A 19,685-nucleotide genomic window follows, 5' to 3' on the forward strand; every position below is an offset into this window, starting at 1 on the left:
TAAAGTAGTGCACTATATAGGGAATAGGGTTCTGGTCTATAGTAGTGTTCTATATAGGGAATAGGGCTCTGGTCTAAAGTAGTGTACTATATAGGGAATAGGGTTCTGGTCTAAAGTAGTGCACTATATAGGGAATAGGGCTCTGGTCTATAGTGGTACCACTATATAGGGAATAGGGCTCTGGTCTATAGTAGTGTTCTATATAGGGAATAGGGTTCTGGTCTATAGTAGTGCACTATATAGGGAATAGGGCTCTGGTCTAAAGTAGTGCACTATATAGGGAGTAGGGTTCTGTTTGGAACGTTAAAGACCTATTCACTTCTAGGGAGGTGTTTTACCAAGTCTGGTCCTGGAGACCTACAGTAGTGGTGGCAGGTTTTCATTCCAACCCAGCACATACTTCATTCAGCTAATCACGGCCTTGATGATTAGTTGACTCAGGTATTTTAGCGTTTAGACTGTAAAACAAAGTCACCCTGTAATTTGCAGAGGTTACTGATATCCTGGACAAGGGTTTGGGGGGAACAACAGATGTCCAGTCCATGGATGAATTTAAATGAATAACCACTGTGAAATATGTGTCTTATAGTGACCGAATCTGCCTCCTCTGATAAACATACCTGTAAACTTTCTGTCTGTTCACTCGTTTGTCTCTGATTGGCTGTCATTTGTATCACCCCTCCCCCTCCAGGATGTGATTGTGACCAATGACAGGTGGGGGGCGGGGTGTTACTGTAAACACGGTGGCTACTATAACTGTGCAGACAAATACACCCCTGGGGAGCTGCCCAAACACAAGTGGGAGAAGTGTCAGTCTGTAGACACACAGTCCTGGGGTTACCGCAGGACCATGAGGCTCCTTGACCTGATGAACCTGCCCAGTATCATACAGGTGAGAGAGAACCCACATACTGCACTGATTCACCCCTGTACACTAGTCAGGTAACCTGCCCAGTATCATACAGGTGAGAGAGAACCCATACTGCACTGATTCACCCCTGTACACTAGTCAGGTAACCTGCCCAGTATCATACAGGTGAGAGAGAACCCACATACTGCACTGATTCACCCCTGTACACTAGTCAGGTAACCAAAGGTATCGTCTGAGTGAGTTTCAGAGAATATGAACGTCATCTGTTACTAGTAAATGATTGATTTCATGAACCTTGTACTCTAAAGTCAGTTAATGTGGGCCCAGTATTATTTTTACAGGTGAGACAGAACCCACATACTGCATTGTGATTCACCCCTGGTGTAAAGTCATAATGCTTAAGCAAATGTACAACTCTGTTTCACAATAGTCGGGATTAACTGAGCTGGGCTAGGGTCATTGATAAGTCATTGTCTGAACGCAGCCTATCAATACAGGTGAGAGGAACCCACAACCTGTGTTATAACTAGGGATTAACCCCTGGGCTCGGGTCATTGATAAGTCATTGTCTGAACCAGCCAGTACAATGCTGTGAGAGAGAACCAGGAACCTGTGTTATAATGGTAGGGATTAACTGAGCTGGGCTCTGAGTCATTGATAAGTCATTGTCCCAGTATCATACAATGGTGAGAGGAACCAGGAACCTGTGTTATAATGGTAGGGATTAACTGAGCACTGAGTCATTGATAAGTCATTGTCTATCAGCCTTACAATGCTGTGAGAGGAACCAGGAACCTGTGTTATAATGCAGGGATTAACTGACTGGGCTGAGTCATTGATAAGTCATTGTCTGATCATACAATGCTGTGAGAGAGGAACCAGGAACCTGTGTTATAATGGTAGGGATTAACTGAGCTGGGCTCGGGTCATTGATAAGTCATTGTCTGAACGCAGCCTTACAATGCTGTGAGAGGAACCAGGAACCTGTGTTATAATGGTAGGGATTAACTGAGCTGGGCTTGAGTCATTGATAAGTCATTGTCTCAACACAGCCTTACAATGCTGTGAGAGGAACCAGGAACCCAAATGATTTGTGTGGATCCCATCCTCCTTTTAAAACGAGCTTTGTTTTCCAGAAGGTATCAGAATTGTCAGTAAATGTTTACACCCACAGAGCTGCATTAGTCTGTTGTGGAGGGATAACAGTCTGCTGAACCAGTCAATGCCACCGTTTAGGGAGAGCAGAGGGACAGATATTATGGGGTGTTTGGTATCAAGCAGAGACTCGATCAGTTCTGTAATTCCCATCTTCGGTACACCTGGTGGTAACTAGTATAGACGGTACACCTGGTGGGAACTAGTATAGACGGTACACCTGGTAGTAACTAGTATAGACGGTACACCTGGTAGTAACTAGTATAGACGGTACACCTGGTGGGAACTAGTATAGGCGGTACACCTGGTGGGAACTAGTATAGACGGTACACCTGGTGGAACTAGTATCATACACCTGGTGGGAACTAGTATAGACGGTACACCTGGTGGGAACTAGATTCACACCTGGTGGGAACTAGTATAGGCGGTACACCTGCCCAGTATCGGTACACCTGGTAGTAACTAGTATAACGGTACACCTGGTGGGAACTAGTATAGACGGTACACCTGGTGGGAACTAGTATCACGGTACACCTGGTGGGAACTAGTATAGACGGTACAGGTGGGAACTAGTATAGACGGTACACCTGGTGGGAACTAGTATAGACGGTACACCTGGTGGGAACTAGTATAGAGGTACACCTGGTGGGAACTAGTATAGACGGTACACCTGGTGGGAACTAGTATAGACGGTACACCTGGTAGTAACTAGTATAGACGGTACACCTGGTGGGAACTAGTATAGACGGTACCTAACTGGTGGGAACTAGTATAGGCGGGGCACATGGTGGGAACTAGTTAGACCACCTGGTGGGAACTAGTAGACGGTAACCTGGTGGGAACCCAGTATCATACACCTGGTGGGAACTAGAACGGGGCACCTGGTGGGAACTGATTCACATCTGGTGGGAACTAGTATAGACAGGTACACCTGGTGGGAACTAGTATAGACGGGGCACCAGGTGGGAACTAGTATAGAACACCACAGTAACTAGTATGATTCACACCTGGTGGGAACTAGTCAGGTAACCTGGTGGGAACTAGTATCGGTACACCTGTGGGAACTAGTATACTGCACCTGGTGGGAACTTCGGTACACCTGGTGGGAACTAGTATCAGGTACACCTGGTGGGAACTAGTATAGACGGTACACCTGGTGGGAACTAGTATAGACGGTACACCTGGTGGGAACTAGTATAGACGGTACACCTGGTAGTAACTAGTATAGACGGTACACTATTGGGAACTACCAGACGGTACACCTGGTGGGAACTAGTATAGACTGTTTGGTGGGAAGAATATAGACGGTCATCTGTTACTAGTAAATGATTGATTTCATGAACCTGGTAGTTTCTAAAGCGGTACACCTGGTAGTAACTAGTATAGGCTATTTTCAGCAACTTATTACACCTGGTGGGAACTACATAAACCTGGTGGGAACTACATAGGCTCCCACACCTGGTGTAACTAGTCATAGGCGGGACACCTGGTAGCAAATATAGACACACCTGGTGGGAACTAGTATAGTCGGGGCATTAGCTGAGCTGGGCACCTGGTGGGAACTAGTATAGAGTCACCTGGTGGGAACTAGTACAATGCTGAGAGGAACCAGGAACCTGTGTTAGTAATGGTACTAGTATAGGGACCTGGTGGGAACTAGTATAGCTGGGCTTGACGGTACACCTGGTGGGAACATTGATAAGGAATTAGTATAGACGGTACACCTGGTACACCTGGTGGGAACTAGTGAGAGGAACCAGGAACCAAATGATTTGTGTGGAACTCCCATCCTCCTTTTAAAACTAGTATAGACGGTACACCTGGTGGGAACTAGTATCAGACGGTACACCTGGTGGGAACTGTTAGACCCACAGAGCTGCATTAGTCTGTTATGGAGGGATAACAGTCTGGAACTGAGACCAGTGGGAACAATGCCACCGTTTAGGGAGAGCAGAGGGGACCAGATATTACCTGGGGTGTTTGGTATCAAGAACAGTACACCTGGTGGGAACTAGTATAGACGGTACATCAGTTCTGTAATTCCCATCTTCGGTACACCTGGTGGGAACTAGTATAGACGGTACACCTGGTGGGAACTAGTATAGACGGTACACCTGGTGGGAACTAGTATAGACGGTACACCTGGTGGGAACTAGTATAGACGGTACACCTGGTGGGAACTAGTATAGACGGTACACCTGGTAGTAACTAGTATAGACGGTACACCTGGTGGGAACTAGTATAGACGGTACACCTGGTGGGAACTAGTATAGACGGTACACCTGGTAGTAACTAGTATAGACGGTACACCTGGTAGTGGGAACTAGTATAGACGGTACACCTGGTGGGAACTAGTATAGACGGGGCACCTGGTGGGAACTAGTATAGACGGTACACCTGGTGGGAACTAGTATAGGCGGTACACCTGGTGGGAACTAGTATAGACGGGACACCTGGTAGTAACTAGTATAGACGGTACACCTGGTGGGAACTAGTATAGGCGGGGCACCTGGTGGGAACTAGTATAGACGGTACACCTGGTGGGAACTAGTATAGACGGTACACCTGGTGGGAACTAGTATAGACGGTACACCTGGTGGGAACTAGTATAGACGGTACACCTGGTGGGAACTAGTATAGACGGTACACCTGGTGGGAACTAGTATAGACGGTACACCTGGTGGGAACTAGTATAGACGGTACACCTGGTGGGAACTAGTATAGACGGTACACCTGGTGGGAACTAGTATAGACGGTACACCTGGTGGGAACTAGTGTAGGCGGGGCACGTGGTGGGAACTAGTATAGACGGTACACCTGGTGGGAACTAGTGGAACTAGTATACGGTACACCTGGTGGGAACTAGTATAGTACACCTGGTGGGGTACACCTGGTGGGAACTAGTATAGACGGTACACCTGGTGGGAACTAGTATAGACGGTACACCTGGTGGGAACTAGTATAGACGGTACACCTGGTGGGAACTAGTATAGACGGTACACCTGGTGGGAACTAGTATAGACGGTACACCTGGTAGTAACTAGTATAGACGGTACACCTGGTGGGAACTAGTATAGACGGTACACCTGGTGGGAACTAGTATAGACGGTACACCTGGTGGGAACTAGTATAGGCGGTACACCTGGTGGGAACTAGTATAGACGGTACACCTGGTGGGAACCAGTATAGACGGTACACCTGGTGGGAACTAGTATAGACGGTACACCTGGTGGTAATTCGTCGGGTCATGAACTCCACAATGTGTCAAAACTGTTCCCATGTTGACTCCAAAATTTCCCACAGTCTTAATTAAAATAAATCCTGTTGGTACTAGGGGGTAATATTTTCATTTTTGGGAAAAAAAATGTTCCCGTTTTAAATGGGATATTTTGTCAGGACAAGATGCTAGGATATGCATATAATTGACAGCTTTGGATAGAAAACACTCTAACGTTTCCAAAACTGTAAAGATATTGTCTGTGAGTATAACAGAACTGATGTTGCAGGCGAAACCCTGAGAAAAATCCAATCCGGAAGTGCCCCAGGTTTTGAAAGCGCTGCGTTCCAATGAGTCCCTATTCAGCTGTGAATGTGCCATCAACGAGCTTACGCTTTCTATGTATTCCCCAAGGTGTCTACAGCGTTGTGACGTAGCTTTACGCATTTACGTTGAAGAATAGCCGTAGGCTGCCACATTGCGTAAGTGGTCACATGGTGGCTCCGAGAGAGATTCTCGCGTAAAATACAGAGGTAGCCATTACTCCAATCGTTCCTACTGAAAAACGAATTGTCCTGACGGATATATTATCATTATCGAATAGATATTAGAAAAACACCTTGAGGATGGATTATAAACAACGTTTGCCATGTTTCTTTCGATATTATGGAGCTAATTCTGAATATTTTTCGGTGTTGTGGTGACCGCAATTTCCGGGTGATTTCTCAGCCAAACGTGAAGAACAAACGGAGTTATTTCGCATACAAAAATAATATTTCGGGAAAATATGAACTTTGGCTGTCTACCTGGGAGTCTCGTGAGTGAAAACATCCGAAGTTCATCAAAGGTAAACGATTTAATTTGATTGCTTTTCTGATTTCCGTGACGAGATTGCCTGCTGCTAGCAAGGCATAATGCTATGCTAGGCTATCGATAAACTTACACAAATGCTTGTCTAGCTTTGGCTGTAAAGCATATTTTTGAAAATCTGAGATGACAGGGTGATTAACAAAAGGCTAAGCTGTGTCTCAATATATTTCATTTGTGATTTTCATGAATAGGAAGATTTTCTAGGAATATTTATGTCCGCTGCGTTATGCTAATTAGTTTCAGGCGATGATTACGCTCCCGCTTGGGAGTCACAAAAAGTTGGCTGGATGTCCTTTGGTTGGTGGACCATTCTTGATACCCACGGAAAACGGTGGAGTGTGAAAAACCCTGCAGCGTTGCAGTTCTTGACACAAACGGGTGCGCCTGGTCCCTACTACCATACTCTGTTCAAAAGGCACTTAAATATTTAGTCTTGCCCATGCGCCCTCTGAATGGCACACATACACAATCCATGTCTCAACTGTCTCAATGCTTAAAACTCCTTCTTTAACCCGTCTCCTCCCCTACATCTACATGTCTCCTCCCCCACATCTACATGTCTCCTCCCCTACATCTACATGTCTTCTCCCCTTCATCTACATGTCTCCTCCCCCTTCATCTACATGTCTCCTCCCCCTTCATCTACATGTCTCCTCCCCCGTCATCTACATGTCTCCTCCCCCGTCATCTACATGTCTCCTCCCCCGTCATCTACATGTCTCCTCCCCCGTCATCTACATGTCTCCTCCCCGTCATCTACATGTCTCCTCCCCCTTCATCTACATGTCTCCTCCCCTTCATCTACACTGATTGAAGTGGATTTAACAGGTGACATCAATAAGGGATCAGTCTATGACATGGAAAGAGTAGGTGTTTATCATGTTTTGTCCGTTCTGTATGGTTGCAGTGATTTAGATTAGAAATGAGAGGCCTAATGTCAGTGGAACGTACATCTTCGGCATGTTCTGACCCTCCTTGTTCTCCTCTCCAGGACCTTGTTCAAACAGTGGCCATGGGGGGTAACTACCTGCTGAATGTGGGTCCTACCCCCGACGGCATGATCCCCCCAGTGTTTGAGGAGAGGCTGAGGGGCATCGGGGCCTGGCTGGAGGTCAACGGAGAGGCCATCTACTCCTCCAAACCCTGGAGGCTCCAGACTGAGAATGCCACCGTACCTGTCTGGTAGGAGAGAGAGAGGGAGGGAGGTGATGGGGGTTCTAGTGGTGTTTGTTAAGGAATGGAGGGGATACAAGTGGATGCAGGGTTTTGTTTCAGCCTGGCATTAACACATCTGATTCACTGATTCTCTCTCTCGCTCCCTTCATCCTGCTCTCTCTCTCCCCTCTCTCTCTCGTTCCCCCCTTTCTCTCTTGTTGTAGGTACACCTCCAAATACTCCAGTGTGTTTGCTGTCTTCATGACGAAACCCACTGTGTACACATTCCACCTGTCTGAACCTATCACAGCAGAGAGCACCACGGTGAGTGGAGTTGAACCTATCACAGTAGAGAGCACCACGGTGAGTGGAGTTGAACCTATCACAGTAGAGAGCACCACGGTGAGTGGAGTTGAACCTATCGCAGTAGAGAGCACCACGGTGAGTGGAGTTGAACCTATCGCAGTAGAGAGCACCACGGTGAGTGGAGTTGATCCTATCACAGTAGAGAGCACCACGGTGAGTGGAGTTGAACCTATCACAGCAGAGAGCACCACGGTGAGTGGAGTTGAACCTATCGCAGTAGAGAGCACCACGGTGAGTGGAGTTGAACCTATCGCAGTAGAGAGCACCACGGTGAGTGGAGTTGAACCTATCGCAGTAGAGAGCACCACGGTGAGTGGAGTTGAACCTATCGCAGTAGAGAGCACCACGGTGAGTGGAGTTGAACCTATCGCAGCAGAGAGCACCACGGTGAGTGGAGTTGAACCTATCGCAGTAGAGAGCACCACGGTGAGTGGAGTTGAACCTATCACAGTAGAGAGCACCACGGTGAGTGGAGTTGAACCTATCGCAGTAGAGAGCACCACGGTGAGTGGAGTTGAACCTATCGCAGTAGAGAGCACCACGGTGAGTGGAGTTGAACCTATCGCAGTAGAGAGCACCACGGTGAGTGGAGTTGAACCTATCGCAGTAGAGAGCACCACGGTGAGTGGAGTTGAACCTATCACAGCAGAGAGCACCACGGTGAGTGGAGTTGAACCTATCACAGCAGAGAGCACCACGGTGAGTGGAGTTGAACCTATCGCAGCAGAGAGCACCACGGTGAGTGGAGTTGAACCTATCTCAGCAGAGAGCACCACGGTGAGTGGAGTTGAACCTATCGCAGCAGAGAGCACCACGGTGAGTGGAGTTGATCCTATCGCAGTAGAGAGCACCACGGTGAGTGGAGTTGAACCTATCGCAGTAGAGAGCACCACGGTGAGTGGAGTTGAACCTATCGCAGTAGAGAGCACCACGGTGAGTGGAGTTGAACCTATCGCAGTAGAGAGCACCACGGTGAGTGGAGTTGATCCTATCGCAGCAGAGAGCACCACGGTGAGTGGAGTTGATCCTATCGCAGTAGAGAGCACCACGGTGAGTGGAGTTGAACCTATTGCAGTAGAGAGCACCACTGTGAGTGGAGTTGAACCTATCACAGTAGAGAGCACCACGGTGAGTGGAGTTGAACCTATCGCAGCAGAGAGCACCACGGTGAGTGGAGTTGATCCTATCGCAGCAGAGAGCACCACGGTGAGTGGAGTTGATCCTATCGCAGCAGAGAGCACCACGGTGAGTGGAGTTGAACCTATCGCAGCAGAGAGCACCACGGTGAGTGGAGTTGATCCTATCGCAGCAGAGAGCACCACGGTGAGTGGAGTTGAACCTATCGCAGTAGAGCACCACGGTGAGTGGAGTTGATCCTATCGCAGTAGAGAGCACCACGGTGAGTGGAGTTGATCCTATCGCAGTAGAGAGCACCACGGTGAGTGGAGTTGATCCTATCGCAGTAGAGAGCACCACGGTGAGTGGAGTTGAACCTATCGCAGTAGAGCACCACGGTGAGTGGAGTTGAACCTATCGCAGCAGAGAGCACCACTGTGAGTGGAGTTGAACCTATCGCAGTAGAGAGCACCACGGTGAGTGGAGTTGAACCTATTGCAGTAGAGAGCACCACGGTGAGTGGAGTTGATCCTATCGCAGCAGAGAGCACCACGGTGAGTGGAGTTGATCCTATCGCAGTAGAGAGCACCACGGTGAGTGGAGTTGAACCTATTGCAGTAGAGAGCACCACTGTGAGTGGAGTTGAACCTATCACAGCAGAGAGCACCACGGTGAGTGGAGTTGAACCTATTGCAGTAGAGAGCACCACGGTGAGTGGAGTTGATCCTATCGCAGCAGAGAGCACCACGGTGAGTGGAGTTGATCCTATCGCAGCAGAGAGCACCACGGTGAGTGGAGTTGATCCTATCTCAGTAGAGAGCACCACAGTGAGTGGAGTTGAACCTATCGCAGTAGAGAGCACCACGGTGAGTGGAGTTGAACCTATTGCAGTAGAGAGCACCACGGTGAGTGGAGTTGAACCTATTGCAGTAGAGAGCACCACGGTGAGTGGAGTTGATCCTATCGCAGTAGAGAGCACCACGGTGAGTGGAGTTGAACCTATCGCAGTAGAGAGCACCACGGTGAGTGGAGTTGAACCTATCGCAGCAGAGAGCACCACGGTGAGTGGAGTTGAACCTATCGCAGTAGAGAGCACCACGGTGAGTGGAGTTGAACCTATCGCAGCAGAGAGCACCACGGTGAGTGGAGTTGAACCTATCACAGCAGAGAGCACCACGGTGAGTGGAGTTGATCCTATCGCAGTAGAGAGCACCACGGTGAGTGGAGTTGATCCTATCGCAGTAGAGCACCACGGTGAGTGGAGTTGATCCTATCGCAGCAGAGAGCACCACGGTGAGTGGAGTTGATCCTATCGCAGCAGAGAGCACCACGGTGAGTGGAGTTGATCCTATCGCAGCAGAGAGCACCACGGTGAGTGGAGTTGATCCTATCGCAGCAGAGAGCACCACGGTGAGTGGAGTTGATCCTATCGCAGCAGAGAGCACCACGGTGAGTGGAGTTGATCCTATCGCAGCAGAGAGCACCACGGTGAGTGGAGTTGATCCTATCGCAGCAGAGAGCACCACGGTGAGTGGAGTTGATCCTATCGCAGCAGAGAGCACCACGGTGAGTGGAGTTGATCCTATCGCAGCAGAGAGCACCACGGTGAGTGGAGTTGATCCTATCGCAGTAGAGAGCACCACGGTGAGAATGTTATGTCAGCTGTTATAATTCCAGTAATGTATGGACTGTAGATCCACAAAGCGTTTGCGTAGGAGTGTTGATCTAGGATCTGTCCATATAATCTAATACGTTATGATGTAAAAGGCTACACTGATCCTAGATCAGCACTCCCACTGAGATCTTTCAGACATATGGCCACAGAAATTATGAAGAATAATTTCAATTTTAGTCTTTGCCTAGCCACTGACTTTCTCTGCTCTTATCTCTCCCCTGCTCTCCTTCTCTCCCCTGCTCTCCTTCTCTCCCCTGCTCTCCTTCTCTCCCCTGCTCTCCTTCTCTCCCCTGCTCTCCTTCTCTCCCCTCTCTCCCTCTCTCCCCTGCTCTCCCTCTCTCCCCTGCTCTCCTTCTCTCCCCTGCTCTCCTTCTCTCCCCTGCTCTCCTTCTCTCCCCTGCTCTCCTTCTCTCCCCTGCTCTCCTTCTCTCCCCTGCTCTCCTTCTCTCCCCCTCTCCCTCCCTCTCCCCTGCTCTCCTTCTCTCCCCTGCTCTCCTTCTCTCCCCTGCTCTCCTTCTCTCCCCTGCTCTCCTTCTCTCCCCTGCTCTCCTTCTCTCCCCTGCTCTCCTTCTCTCCCCTGCTCTCCCTCTCTCCCCTGCTCTCCCTCTCTCCCCTGCTCTCCCTCTCTCCCCTGCTCTCCCTCTCTTCTCTCCCTCTCTCCCCTGCTCTCCCTCTCTCCCCTGCTCTCCCTCTCTTCTCTCCCTCTCTCCCATGCTCTCCCTGTCTCCCCTGCTCTCCCTCTCTTCTCTCCCTCTCTCCCCTGCTCTCCCTCTCTCCCTCTCTGTTCTCCCCTCTCCCAGGTGACATTATTGGGGAACCTAGAGCCTCTGAGATGGGCTCCTCTTCACCCCCGGGGTCTGATCATCCTCCTTCCTGAGTTACCCCCAACCCCGGCCCAGGCCTGGATCCTCAAACTGGATGGGGTCAAGTGATCTGGGGTGATAACCAGCCTCCTGAAATAGGCCTTTAGCTACTGGTGAGCAGTGAAGGTACTCCACGAGACTAGTTGGAATGAAATTAATACATTTACATTTTAAAATGTTGGAAGATTTTTAGAATGACCCCAGAATGACCCCAGAATGAGTGTGATATTAGTTGGGCTAACTTTGTGTAATTGGCGCCATGTTGACAACAGATTTAAATGATCGAATATAATTCAATGATGCATTTGGGGTGGCAGGGTAGCCTTGTGGTTGGAGCGTTGGACTTGTAACCGAAAGGTTGCTAGATTGAATCTCCCGTGCTGACAAGGTAAAAATCTGTCGTTGTGCCCCCCGAACAAGGCAGTTAACCCACTGTTCCCCGATAGGCCGTCGTTGTGAAGAAGAATGTGTTCCCAACCGACTTGCCTCGTTAAATAAAGGTTAAATAAAAGATTCTGAGCAAAACCATTGTAAAGAATTCAGAGCCTCTGGGAGAAGCTTTATTGAACAAACAAGTTGAATCAGCTGAGCTTAGCTTTGGAGAAAAGAGAAAAGCTTCCTGTGATTTTTTGTATTTTGTTTCTACGCTTTTTGTGTTTGAGTTAGACTCTGGTGTTTATTATTATTATATTATCTCTATTATTATATCCAGGTGATTTGATTTGTAATGTTTTTTTATTCATTTGGACGGAATCATTTCAGAAAGTTTTCAGACCCCTTCCCCTTTTTCCACAATTGATTAAATACATTTTTTTCCGTCATCAAAACTCTATAATGACGAAGTGAAAAACAGGTTAGACATTTTCTCAAATGTATTGAAATGGAAAACAGAAATAAAAACAGAAATACCTTATAATTATTCAGACCCTTTGCTATGAGACTCTAAATTGAGGTCAGGTGCATCCTGTTTCCATTGATCATCATTGAGATGTTTCTACAACTTGATTGGAGTCCACCTGTGGTAAATTTAACTGATTGGACATGATGTGGAAAGGCAACACACCTGTCTATATAAGGTCCCACAGTTGACAGTACACTTTAGAGAAAAAACCATGCCATGAGGTGGAAGGAATTGTCCGTAGAGCTCCGGGACAGGATTGTGTATTGAGGTGCTGATCCGGGGGAAGGGTTATATAACATTCTGCAGCATTGAAGGTCCCCAAGAACGCAGTGGCCTTCTGGAGAACCTTCCAGAAGGACAACCATCTCTGCAGCACTCCACCAATCAGGCCTTTATGGTAGAGCGGCCAGACGGAAGCAACTCTTCAGTAAAAGAAACATCACAGCCCACTTGGAGCCCACTTTGCCAAAAGACACCTAAAGACTCTCAGAATCAAGATTCTCTGGTATGATGAAACCAAGATTGAACTCTTTGGCCTGAATGCCAAGGGACATGTCTGGAGGAAAGCACATTTCCAATGTAATAAGGGGAAACCAATTTAATAATTTATAGGCGTAACAAAATGTACTTTCCGAAAGTTCCTGTGGAGAGTTGTGTCTGTCGAGCTTCTGTTTAATAATGATGATGATGATGATGGAGGTGGGAAATGAACAAAAGCCACTTTATTTTCATTTTTTAAATTTTAATTATTTTGTATGTTTTATTTTAAATTTTTATGACTGAATAAAGAAATTGTTGATTAACTGTAGTGCTTTCTTATCTGGAAACAAAAAAAGGAATGTTTGTTTAAATGATAATCAAAACTCACAAGAGTTTTTTTTACAGCTGAACAAACATGTTTAGCCTGAGGAGTCAGCATCATTTGTCGTGAACCCAACCGAGCGATTAGTAATTCAAATCAAATTGTATTTGTCACATGCGCCGAATACAACAGGCCTCACAGTGAAATGCTGAATACAACAGGTGTAGTAGACCTCACAGTGAAATGCTGAATACAACAGGTGTAGTAGACCTTACAGTGAAATGCTGAATACAACAGGTGTAGTAGACCTTATAGTGAAATGCTGAATACAACAGGTGTAGTAGACCTCACAGTGAAATGCTGAATACAACAGGTGTAGTAGACCTTACAGTGAAATGCTGAATACAACAGGTGTAGTAGACCTTACAGTGAAATGCTGAATACAACAGGTGTAGTAGACCTTACAGTGAAATGCTGAATACAACAGGTGTAGTAGACCTTACAGTGAAATGCTGAATACAACAGGTGTAGTAGACCTTACAGTGAAATGCTGAATACAACAGGTGTAGTAGACCTTACAGTGAAATGCTGAATACAACAGGTGTAGTAGACCTTACAGTGAAATGCTGAATACAACAGGTGTAGTAGACCTTACAGTGAAATGCTGAATACAACAGGTGTAGTAGACCTTACAGTGAAATGCTGAATACAACAGGTGTAGTAGACCTTACAGTGAAATGCTGAATACAACAGGTGTAGTAGACCTTACAGTGAAATGCTGAATACAACAGGTGTAGTAGACCTCACAGTGAAATGCTGAATACAACAGGTGTAGTAGACCTCACAGTGAAATGCTGAATACAACAGGTGTAGTAGACCTCACAGTGAAATGCTGAATACAACAGGTGTAGTAGGCCTCACAGTGAAATGCTGAATACAACAGGTGTAGTAGACCTCACAGTGAAATGCTGAATACAACAGGTGTAGTAGACCTCATGTGAAATGCTGAATACAACAGGTGTAGTAGACCTTACAGTGAAATGCTGAATACAACAGGTGTAGTAGACCTCACAGTGAAATGCTGAATACAACAGGTGTAGTAGGCCTCACAGTGAAATGCTGAATACAACAGGTGTAGTAGACCTCACAGTGAAATGCTGAATACAACAGGTGTAGTAGACCTCACAGTGAAATGCTGTATACAACAGGTGTAGTAGGCCTCACAGTGAAATGCTGAATACAACAGGTGTAGTAGACCTCACAGTGAAATGCTGAATACAACAGGTGTAGTAGACCTCATGTGAAATGCTGAATACAACAGGTGTAGTAGACCTTACAGTGAAATGCTGAATACAACAGGTGTAGTAGACCTCACAGTGAAATGCTGAATACAACAGGTGTAGTAGACCTCACAGTGAAATGCTGAATACAACAGGTGTAGTAGACCTCACAGTGAAATGCTGAATACAACAGGTGTAGTAGACCTCACAGTGAAATGCTGAATACAACAGGTGTAGTAGACCTCACAGTGAAATGCTGAATACAACAGGTGTAGTAGACCTCACAGTGAAATGCTGAATACAACAGGTGTAGTAGACCTCACAGTGAAATGCTGAATACAACAGGTGTAGTAGACCTCATGTGAAATGCTGAATACAACAGGTGTAGTAGACCTCACAGTGAAATGCTGAATACAACAGGTATAGTAGACCTCACAGTGAAATGCTGAATACAACAGGTGTAGTAGACCTTACAGTGAAATGCTGAATACAACAGGTGTAGTAGACCTCACAGTGAAATGCTGAATACAACAGGTGTAGTAGACCTCATGTGAAATGCTGAATACAACAGGTGTAGGTAGACCTCATGTGAAATGCTGAATACAACAGGTGTAGTAGACCTCACAGTGAAATGCTGAATACAACAGGTGTAGTAGACCTCATGTGAAATGCTGAATACAACAGGTGTAGTAGACCTCACAGTGAAATGCTGAATACAACAGGTGTAGTAGACCTCACAGTGAAATGCTGAATACAACAGGTGTAGTAGACCTTACAGTGAAATGCTGAATACAACAGGTGTAGTTGACCTTACAGTGAAATGCTGAATACAACAGGTAGACCTCACAGTGAAATGATGAATACAACAGATGTAGTAGACCTCACAGTGAAATGCTGAATACAACAGGTGTAGTAGAATGTTAAATGCTTAAAGTTACAGGCTCTAACCCGGTGCGTGGAAAAAAAGGTGTGTGTAGGTAAGTAAAGAAATAAAACAACAGTAAAAAGACATTTGAAAAATGAGTAGTGTCATGACGCTGGCCTGGGGGTTTATGACAGTCATAAATACCTCTCCCACCTTTTTCCTCTCTCTACCTAACTGATGTGACTATTGAAAATCCCTTGGTTAACATAGAGATCCCTTGGTTACCATATTCTGGTAATCTGACCAATGGAACATATGCGGTGGTACTTAATGAATATGATGTCAGTTCGGTTGTCATCTGAGACATTCTCACCGATGATAGGATGACATAAACGGTACAGTGGAAAGTCTACACATTGTAGTTATCGGATTAACATGGCATTGTTGTGCAACTTAAATGTTTGAATATAAAAGTATTGGTGAAAAGGTTAAATGTAATTTTAGCTTCCAAATGAGAGATTTGGGTTTTCATAAGGTTAGGGCTCTGCTCAATCAGTGAAGAGACATGGGTTATAAAACTATGAAAACACACCCTTCTCCCTCCACTATATAAAGCCTTGACGAAAATGTAACCTGTTCCGAGGACTAACATGTTATCTATTCTGAGGATGTGAGGACGACAGTCCATATGTTAAAAGGACTAACATGTCAGCTGTTCCGGGTACATTAGGATGACGATACGATGTCAGAATGGTTCAGATAATAACATACAGAACGAAGCCAACCTCAGCGTGAGCTTTGATTGTGAATGGTATAAACGTTGAACTCTTATTCACGACAGAAGTGATACCTCCTAGCCTTTATGACGTAATTTGTAATCAAGGTATGATTCATTCTGTGTATATGTCATTCTGTGTGATTAGATAGGTATTTAGTAAATAAATAATTAAACCCAATTTTGTATTGCTGATTCAACTTGTTAGCCAAGGGTTCGTGAAGATTTTACTACTTTCAGATGGGACTGAATTAAGGTGACGATTGATATTGACTACTATTGATGTAAAATGTTACTAGATCTTTAAGAGTTTATTCAGAAGATAACAGCTCTATAAATATTATTTTGTGGTGCCCGACTCTCCAGTTAATTACATTTACATGATCAGCTCAATCAGCTTACATTAATTACAGAGAAAGGATTTTATAGAATAGCATGCCATATCACTTAATCCGGCATAGCCAAAGACACGACAGTAGCAAGGCTATAAACAGACACCTGTTAGTCAGGCTTATTGAGGTAGTATACATGTAGGTATCGTTAAAGCGAATATGTATATATGATGAACAGAGAGTAGCAGAAGTGTAAAAAGAGGGTTGGCGGGTGGTGGGACACAATGCAGAATGCCCGGTTAGCCAATGTGTGTGGGAGCACTTTAGGTAGTATGTACATGAATGTATAGTTAAAGTGACTATGCATATAAGATAAACAGAGAGTAGCAGTCGTGAGGCTACATACAGACACCGGTTAGTCAGGCTGATTGAGGTAGTATGTACATGAATGTATAGTTAAAGTGACTATGCATATAAGATAAACAGAGAGTAGCATCAGTGTAAAACATAGGTGAGGGGAGGCACAGAATGCAAATAGTCCGGGTAACCCTTTGGTCACCTGTTCAGGAGTCTTACCGCCTGCATCCGGTACCGCCTGCATACGGTAGTAGAGAGAACAGTCTGACTGGGGTGGCTGAGGTCTTTGACAATTTTTAGGGCTTTCCTCTGACACCGCCTGGTGTAGAGGTCCTGGATGGCTGGCAGCTTTGCCCCAGTGATGTACTGGGCCATACGCACTACCCTCTGTAGTGCCTTGCGGTCGGAGGCTGAGCAGTTGCCGTACCAGGCAGTGATGCAACCGGTCAGGATGCTCTCGATGTTGCAGCTGTAGAACCTTTTAAGGATCTCAGGACCCATGCCAAATCTTTTTAGTTTCTTGGGGGGTAATAGGCTTTGTCGTGCCCTCTTCACTAGTGTCTTGATGTATTTGGACCAATCTAGTTTGTTGTTGATGTGGACACCAAGGAACTTGAAGCTCTCAACCTGCTCCACTACAGCCCCGCCGATGAGAATGGGGACGTGCTCGGTGCTCCTTTTCCTGTAGTCCACAATCATCTCCTTAGTCTTGGTTACGTTGAGGGAGAAGTTGTTATTCTGGCACCACCCGGCCAGGTCACTGACCTCCTCCCTATGGGCTGTCTCGTCGTTGTCAGTGATCAGGCCTACCACTGTTGTGTCGTCAGCAAACTTAATGATGGTGTTGGAGTCGTGCCTGGCCATGCAGTCATGGGTGAACAGGGAATACAGGAGTGAGCATGCACCCCTTGGGAGCTCCAGTGTTGAGGATCAGCGTGGCAGATGTGTTGCTACCTACCCTCACCACCTGGGGTCGGCCTGTCAGGAAGTCCACCATCTAGTTGCAGAGGGAGGTGTTTTGTCCCAGGATCCTTAGCTTGGTGATGAGCTTTGATGCTACTCTGGTGTTGAAAGCTGAGCTGTAGTCAATGAACAGCATTCTCACATAGGTATTCCTTTTGTCCAGGTGGGAAAGGGCAGTGTGGAGTGCAATAGAGATTGCATCATCTGTGGATCTGATTGGGTGGTATGCAAATTGGAGTGGGTCTAGGGTTTCTGGGATAATGGTGTTGATGTGAGCCATTGCCAACATTTAAAGCACTTCATGGCTATGGACGTGAGTGCTACGGGTCTGTAGTCATTTAGGCAGGTTGCCTTTGTGTTCTTGGGCACAGGGACTATGGTGGTCTGCTTGAAGCATGTTGGTATTACAGACTCAATCAGGGAAGACACCTGCCAGTTGGTCAGCACATGCCCGGAGCACACGTCCTGGTAATCCGTCTGGCCCAGCAGCCTTGTGTATGTTGACCTGTTTAAAGGTCTTACTCATGTCGGCTACGGAGAGCGTGATCACACAGTCGTCTAGAACAGCTGATGCTCTCATGCATGCCTCGGTGTTGCTTGCCTCAAAGCGAGCATAGAAGTGATTTAGCTCGTCTGGTAGGCTCGTGTCACTGGGCAGCTCGCGGCTGTGTTTCTCTTTGTAGTCTGTAATCGTTTGCAAGCCCTGCCACATCTAACGAGCGTCGGAGCCGGTGTAGTATGATTCAATCTTAGCCCTGTATTGACGCTTTGCCTGTTTGATGGTTCGTCTTTCTTGTAAGCTTCTGGGTTAGAGTATTGCACCTTGAAAGCGGCAGCTCTACCCTTTAGCTCAGTGCGAATGTTGCCTGTAATCCATGGCTTCTTGTTGGGGTATGTACATACAGTCACTGTGGGGATTACGTCCTCAATGCACTTATTGATGAAGCCAGTGACTGATGTGGTGTACTCCTCAATGCCATCGGAAGAATCCCGGAACATGTTCCAGTCTGTGATAGTTAAACAGTCCTGTAGTTTAGCATCTGCTTCATCTGACCCTTTTTTTATAGACCGAGATGCTTCCTGCTTTAGTTTTTGCTTGTAAGCAGGAATCAGGAGGAAAGAGTTATGTAGTGGTCAGATTTACCAAATGGAGGGCGAGGGAAACTTTTGTACGCGTCTGCAGGTGATCTGGAATTTTTGTGGTTGCACATTTAACATGTTGATAGAGATTTAAGTTTCCCTGCATTAAAGTCTCTGGCCACTAGGAGCGCCACCTCTGGGTGAGTGGTTTCCTGTTTGCTTATTTCCTTATACAGCTGACTGAGTGCGGTCTTAGTGCCAGCATCTGTCTGTGGTGGTAAATAAACAGCCACGAAAAGTATAGCTGAGAACTCTCTAGAAAAGTAGTGTGGCCTGCAGTTTATCACAATATACTCTACATCAGGCGAGCAAAATCTAGAGACTTCCTTAGATTTTGTGCACCAGCTGTTGTTTCAAATATGCACAGACCGCCTCCCCTCGTCTTACCGGAGTGTTCTGTTCTATCCTGCCGGTGCAGCGTGTATCCCGCTAGCTGAATATCCATGTCGTATTGGAATGTACAGTAACACTAAATACACTGATAGATACAGGAGGGCCCGACAGCGACCAGCTGTCTATATGTTTACAATCACAACTCAACAAATAAACATATTACAATCCTCCTCCTCCAAAATATATGGATACTGTGTGTTATTGTACTGTGACATAGTTGGCAAACTCTTATATGCTCTATATACACTCTCTCCCCATCTCCGTCATTCAGCCAGACTCTGTGAAGCATTTGGGGATATACTCAACGTTCTGATTGTTTCCATATGTTGTGATATTACAACCCACCACTTCTTGCTGTTCTCTGAATTGATTTGGTCAGAGTATTTCTAGTTGGTGACATAAGTGTGGTCCTCATCAAAGTGTCCCAACAGCAGTATTTTATAGGTGATGTGAAGTGTTAGACTGGGTATCCATTGAGTGTTCCCCATGACCCAATGTACTCAGCTGTCATCATTCAGCACTTAAGGTTCATAGGATATTACAGTTTGTGATGTTCCGTTGGTAGGATATTCGTGATCGTACCTCGTCT

At 46.3% G+C, this 19,685-nt stretch overlaps 1 protein-coding gene and 2 long non-coding RNA genes across 32 annotated transcripts in view; 1 reads left to right on the plus strand and 2 right to left on the minus strand.

Annotated features, from left to right (window-relative positions):
- The window catches only part of LOC118375543 (tissue alpha-L-fucosidase-like), a 91,486-nt gene that overhangs the window by 7,911 nt on the left and 63,890 nt on the right, over nucleotides 1–19,685 (plus strand). Inside the window, exons 5-8 of one of the 2 annotated variants that reach the window (XR_008073853.1) lie at nucleotides 692–892; nucleotides 7,105–7,295; nucleotides 7,493–7,592; nucleotides 11,226–12,240. Coding sequence is in view for 1 of the 2 variants with exons in the window: in XM_052473079.1 (XP_052329039.1) it covers nucleotides 692–892; nucleotides 7,105–7,295; nucleotides 7,493–7,592; nucleotides 11,226–11,357 (624 nt within the window). In the remaining variant the exon portion in view is untranslated. Of the gene's footprint in view, nucleotides 1–691; nucleotides 893–7,104; nucleotides 7,296–7,492; nucleotides 7,593–11,225; nucleotides 12,993–19,685 lie in introns of those variants that run through there. The other variant, XM_052473079.1, reaches the window with a different exon arrangement.
- Nucleotides 1,745–5,217, minus strand: LOC127910073 (uncharacterized). 27 transcript variants are annotated; one of them, XR_008073882.1, is made up of 5 exons: nucleotides 4,917–5,213; nucleotides 4,396–4,759; nucleotides 4,113–4,308; nucleotides 2,725–2,752; nucleotides 1,745–2,190 (listed from the first exon to the last, which is right to left on the minus strand). It is a non-coding gene; the product is annotated as an uncharacterized LOC127910073 (long non-coding RNA). The 27 variants fall into 27 exon arrangements; XR_008073881.1 differs by having other exon boundaries at nucleotides 1,745–2,274; nucleotides 2,697–2,752; XR_008073876.1 differs by having other exon boundaries at nucleotides 1,745–2,330; nucleotides 2,697–2,752.
- LOC127910075 (uncharacterized) lies at nucleotides 7,634–9,883 on the minus strand. Of its 3 annotated transcripts, XR_008073883.1 has the most exons (5): nucleotides 8,974–9,195; nucleotides 8,389–8,505; nucleotides 8,116–8,349; nucleotides 7,843–7,998; nucleotides 7,634–7,725 (listed from the first exon to the last, which is right to left on the minus strand). It is a non-coding gene; the product is annotated as an uncharacterized LOC127910075 (long non-coding RNA). The 3 variants fall into 3 exon arrangements; XR_008073884.1 differs by lacking the exons at nucleotides 8,389–8,505; nucleotides 8,974–9,195 and adding an exon at nucleotides 9,828–9,883 and having other exon boundaries at nucleotides 8,116–8,271; XR_008073885.1 differs by lacking the exons at nucleotides 8,389–8,505; nucleotides 8,974–9,195 and adding an exon at nucleotides 9,750–9,804 and having other exon boundaries at nucleotides 8,116–8,271.

Source organism: Oncorhynchus keta, chromosome 20 (assembly GCF_023373465.1).
Source record: "Oncorhynchus keta strain PuntledgeMale-10-30-2019 chromosome 20, Oket_V2, whole genome shotgun sequence".
Classification (NCBI taxonomy): Eukaryota; Metazoa; Chordata; class Actinopteri; order Salmoniformes; family Salmonidae; genus Oncorhynchus; species Oncorhynchus keta.